Source organism: Mesitornis unicolor, unplaced genomic scaffold (assembly GCF_000695765.1).
Source record: "Mesitornis unicolor isolate BGI_N332 unplaced genomic scaffold, ASM69576v1 scaffold25149, whole genome shotgun sequence".
NCBI classification, from domain to species: domain Eukaryota; kingdom Metazoa; phylum Chordata; class Aves; order Mesitornithiformes; family Mesitornithidae; genus Mesitornis; species Mesitornis unicolor.
This window is the reverse complement of record NW_010205565.1, coordinates 7,123-12,835: the sequence shown is the minus strand read 5'-3', so window position 1 is coordinate 12,835 and position 5,713 is coordinate 7,123. Positions and strand designations below refer to the sequence as shown.

General features: G+C 40.2%; 1 protein-coding gene across 1 annotated transcript; it reads right to left on the bottom strand.

Annotated features, from left to right (window-relative positions):
- Nucleotides 1-2,406: 2,406 nt before the first annotated feature.
- On the bottom strand, nt 2,407-5,093 carry CCSAP (centriole, cilia and spindle-associated protein; the record flags this gene model as incomplete). The annotated part of the gene is made up of 2 exons (XM_010191465.1): nt 2,407-2,978; nt 4,818-5,093. Coding segments are annotated over 2 exons (450 nt in total), but the record flags the coding sequence as incomplete, so codon positions are not given.
- Between the last annotated feature and the right edge of the window lie 620 nt (nt 5,094-5,713).

Genomic DNA, 5,713 nt, shown 5'->3' with positions numbered 1-5,713 from the left:
TTGTTAATGTCAAAACACTAAAATAAGTTTTCCAGACTTCAGCTTAGCACATGTCATTTTGCATATACAGCTTGCAGAGATCAGAACTGTACTATTTCACATAGCATAAACAAACCTGGCCTTTTTGTAGTCAAATAATGCCCAAATGCAGGAAGGCTGCGTGATTTGCAGAATTATTTACCCCTTACTTTAGGCATTGTATTACTTAAACCATGATAGTACCAATGTAGCACCCAGGATTATTTTTAGCTACAGACCATATTAAAAAGCATGACAGTGACTCACATGACCTGATTAGCATCACTGCCATCTTCCACCAAATCATTTTGGTGGGGGACAGCTCTTGATCAGACAAGGATAAGAACTAGATCGTTTACTCAGTACACAGCAACCTTTGTGGTGCTGAAAATTCTCACGCTCTGTAGAAGACCTGAACAAGCCTGTTGGTTTGAGATGTTTTAAGGTACCCAGTATCCAAGGCAAGAGACATTTAAGCCTTCTATAATTATTGGAAAGACCAACATCTAATGGGAGATCCATCTTATCCAAAAATGGGTACTTAAGGCAGGCACATAGTCATCTTGGCTCCTCCATTCTCAGTGGGAAGAGAAGTGTGGAAGCTGTCTTTGAAAGTATGGCAAGACAAATCCTGCCCTACACAATCACAGAAACTGTTTAATGTGACAGAGTGCACTGAGGATACAGTCCCTCTGCTGAAGTTACATAAAGCCTGTGGGCAACAGGAACAGGCAGAGTTTTTATTCAGTAAGGCTGTTAAACACTACTGAGTGGTTTGATACTGCTGTTCAAAGCTAGGGTAGATTTCTGAGTTGAAACAGCATCCAAAGCAACTTCAGTCTATTTACAGCAGCTATTTAAAGAAGAAAACAAAGCATAAAAGGAAGTTAAAAGAATCTCATATGGAAGAAAGGCATCCTCTGGAATAGTTTGCCTCAGTTTCGGGCACTGTTCTGAAGTTTTAGGAAGTTCTAGCCCATGGTTTACTTAAAAGTTGGAATACAGTCATTTTTACTATGTATAAAACATACTTAATCATACTTTGCATTCCCAGACTTAAAAGTTGTAAGATCTCTAGTAGGCAGCCTGAACAAGAGTTGTCTGTATTTTTATAGCTGTATTCTTAAAAGGCAGGTAATAATCATTACCACTTAATGGATCCCAGGGCATCTTAGTAAGATCAAAACTGAGAGTAAGGAAACTTTTACTGATGTAATGTAATAAACACCAAGAGGCAGCAGTGCTTGATCCCTTTGCATAATTACTTTTTTTCAGTAACACTTACAGTCAAACTGTCCCTAAGCACATAACTCTGTGTGGTAGTAGTAGTTCTAGAGGCCTGCTTACTCACTGGGATTGCAGAATGAAGCTAAGACTAGTGCAGGTTTCTGCTGCAGAAGTGCAAGTGTGCTTCCTGTGAGAAGGTGTCCAGTCTGTAAAATACAAACTCCAAAACAATTAAACTGAGATAACCAACATAGGTAACTAACACACAACACATCTGAACAAAACTTTGAAGCTCACAGCTACAGCAATAGTCTGCCTAAAGCTTAGTTATCAAACAGAAAAAAATAACTTACAGCAGCTTGAGGGAAAAAAACCACACTGAGGATCTCACAAACAGTGACTGTCTTACTATGGAGAAGTAGGACCTACAAAGTGAGAGCATTCAAACCCCATCATATGTTCTTATTTACTAAAGAGTACACCTTTCCTTCCCCTAGCCCTCACCCCCTACAGCGAGGGGTTCTGCACCATTTTTGAGAAGCAAAAAGCTTCTCAGGACTTCATCTACAGGTTTTATTAACGTGATTTTCAAGTTTACAACCTGTAACAGTACACTTGTACAATACTACCAAATGGAATGCATATTGCACTCTGACACCCACTGAGAATAATAGATATTCTTAAGTGTTTAAAATAGACCTCACTAGACAGGAGCCAGCCCTCTCCTTTAATAAACTGGCATTTACATAATTAAGCACAGAGTGAGTGCGACCACAAGCATAATACAGTGGTACAACTTGACACTGGTAGAACAAGCAGCTGCTTATTGAACAGCAGCTCTCGGATAATGATTGTCTACATCAGTTATTTGGTACAACAGACACAGCAACAGCAAAACAAACCTGCAGCTGTTTCTTGCCCTGAAAATTATTTTTCTGTGACCTTAGAAACAGCAATCAAAGTTCCAATCAGCAGACTCACTAATCAAACAAGGTTTTTTTTGAAAGTTTCTGTATGCAGACAATACTTGGTATTTGCCTGCCTAAAGCATCTACATTTGTTAGTGCTGTTTACCAGACCACTGGTTTTCCTGTTGCCTGTCTTAATATACTTATTTTGTTAGAAGTATTAAATATTATAAATGCAAAGGCACCTCCATCACACACCTTAAAAGTCTCCCCCCAACACCACCTCCCCGTGACTTGGATTTTTAAAAGGGACAACAGATTATTCATAACCAAGATCAAAAAAAGTGTTTGACTCTCTGTATGCTAAGGTTTCCCCCTCCCACCTCCAAAACAAGTCAACTGAAGCATTAAAAAGATTCCCAAAAGGGGAATTGTTTAAAAGTTTGGGTAGCTATATCTAAAAGCCTCTTCAAATGTTATGGCTCCAACAATACACTCCACTGTGAGGTAGGTAGCCAAGATAAAAATATTGTAGCAAATACTTTAACAGCTGGAAACTCCCTATAAAAACCTTGCATAAGTAGTTTGGTTCCTTGCACCAGTGTCCTGATATGCATAACCTCTTTCAAAGATGCCCAAGGGAATCCAAATTCACCGAGCTCTTGCCGAGTAGCATCTCATGTACTCTGTCATCCAAGGGTTATCTGGTGGGGAGGGCTTTATTTGCCAGTCTTTCTCTGCTTCTGCAGATTGCACTCGCCTCTGGGAAAGCTTCCTTTTCTCCACTTGTCTCCTGTTCTTTGCTCGTAGAGCAGATTCGTGAATCTAAAAGACCAGAGTTGGTATTACAGCAGTAAAACAGCCCAAGATTGCTCCCCCCAGGGGCTGACGACCACTTTGTATTTGTCCCAATCCCCATCCTGAAGAAACGGGGTTTGTTACCAAGATTATATTTTCTTCCATAATTTGTACCACTAGCAGAAGTACAGAATTTTGTATTAAAGATGCCTCAAATTCTAGTCTGTATTATCTTTCCCACTTCATACTATAAAACAATTCCAAAATTCTTGAATGTTTCCCAATCTTACTCTAACAATGTAAAAACCTTGATTCTCCTATTTCTACCATTTTAAATTCTTAAACATCCCTCAATATGCCCAAGCATCCTTTAAAAACCTAAGCCACAGTAATAAGACAAATCCTTAGAGACTCCTTACCAGAGACTGAAGAACTTAATTTGACAGCATGCTGCAGGCACACTTACATACATTTTTATATTAACAAACCATCATATTTTCCCCAAATTTCATCTTAAGAGCCAGCTTCTGTCTTTGCTTCCTTCTATTTTCACATTTAAAACCTCATCTCTCATCTCATTTAGGGGAAAGTAAAACCTTCCAGACATTCAAGAACAGTGACCTAGCCAGGCAGTAAATAGCCAAGGCACACTTCAATAACCTTAGTGACAAAGCACCACACAACTGGAAGTGGTTCAGTAGTGTCCTGCCCATTCATTCCAAACTCAAGACCTGATCTTAGGGGTAACTGTTTCTAGCATAGTGTTAGAAGTCTTAGAAAGTGTAAACATCTCTGCTCAAGTCAGGCATCGGCCTCTGTTAGGCTTCAACATAAAGCATCACCCAACTGTTTCCACCACTGACCAAAGCTGGTCAATCCAGTAACAGTGTCTGTGATTGGGGAGGGCAGCTTCTTTCCAGAACTGCAAGGCCCATGTTGCTCATTTCCCTCGAAGAGTTGAGCTGTCCAGGAGGAAAAGAGGCTATGCTTCAAACCCCTTCCACAGCAGTCCATCAGAAGTCAGCTCTATCTTACACATCAACACCACCACCCATCTTAATCCTCAGATACCTTGGGTCATAGATTCAGACTCTACATCAATAGTAAGATAAAGACAAACTGGCAGGGATACATCAAGGATTGTGTTTTACCAGCCTAGGAGGGTTACAGAAAAGAAACAGATCTGTTGTAACACTCCAACCTTAGTGTTTCTTGCTAAGCCAGGAAACAGACTCCTCTACAGCAAAACTGGTGCTGTCCATGACCATATGAATTTTAGTTGTTCTATTTTGCTAATAGTTACATCAACCTTGCAATCCATCCCATAGACCATTCTGTTGTCAGCAAAAAGTTCCCTCCTGGCAACCTGCTCAAACAGGCTGCTGGACAGACATGGGGCTCCTACTCCTAGGCAGTGCCCCAAGGAAAGTCACTCTTTGACAGTACAAGCCCTGCCCCAGTGTTTATGGACCTGCCTGTTGTTGTGGGATGCCTGGTGCTAACTGCCTGCTGCTTTTCTCTTGTATTCATTAAGTTCAGAATGCAGAAATACATTTATAGCAACCAGTTTTACTGGTAGTGCCGTAACAGCCAGAAACAAGATAGCCAAGTTTCAATCAGAACTTGAAAGCACTAGTCAAACATGGGAAGCTTCAAAACTAATTCACAGTTAAGAGCTATTTGATGTGAACATGTCAAGCCTCTCAGGTTTATTGCTAGAATTTTTTTTTTTGAGAATTTATTGCTAGAATCTCCTCGCACTCAAATAAAGGCATCCCAGAGAAGTTTTACCTAGATAATAGACATATGTCTTATCCAGGCACTAATTAGTCACTGCCCTTTAACAAAGCAGAAGCTTTTACTTACTTCATTTGCTGAAGCAGAAGCACAGACATTGTGAGTCCTCTGGCTTCCAGTATCTGTCTGTCTTTCTCCCCACCCATACAGAGCAAATGGATGTTTATTCTCCTTTGGTGCATCTGTCTTTTGATGACTTCTGGCTGATCTTCGATCATTACGACTGGACAAGGCACTTCGACTTGGACGTTGTCCTGTACGGCTGGTTTTGTCAGCTTCCTTGACAGAAGTGTGTTCTACAGTTTTTTCTTGCTCTTCCTTCTGCTGCTTTTCTTGATCTTCTCTTTCTTTCTCTAAAGGAAAAAAGTTAAGCTTTAAGCTCCCATTGACAGCATATTAACATCTGATTTTCAGACTCTCTTAGTATATAATTGAAGCTGTGCTTTTTTTAGTGGTGGAAGAAGTAATTACTTCCTTAGCAACAGATTCTTAAATGCCTTCATTCTTTCTTTGGTGACTACAGTATTTCCAAGCCCATCCCTCTGTACATTGGCTTTCACATACTTAAACATGCCTTTCGCTAGTGAGGCTACAGATAACCAATAGCTCCAGGCAGCATTTTAAAGGCTGTTTCCAGTGATCTTCTGTCTTCACTATTTCATCCTTCCATCTTTCAGACAGCAAACAGATGGACTGCTGAATGCCCTGTAGATGCTGCCAGCCAGTCAGAGATTAAGTCTGATATGTGCAATATTTAACCCTCATTAGCTTCTACTGAAAAGAAAAAAGCGATTCCTTTTCAAGCTCCCTGATTATACATCCATCTTGATTATGGTTTTCTGTGTATGGATCAGAGGGGATTATGAAGCAAAGACTTACAAAGTGACAGACATCACCCTTGCTATCAGATCTGTGAAGTATGTTTTACATTTAAGTACCACACTCTACAGGCAATGCTCTCTGAT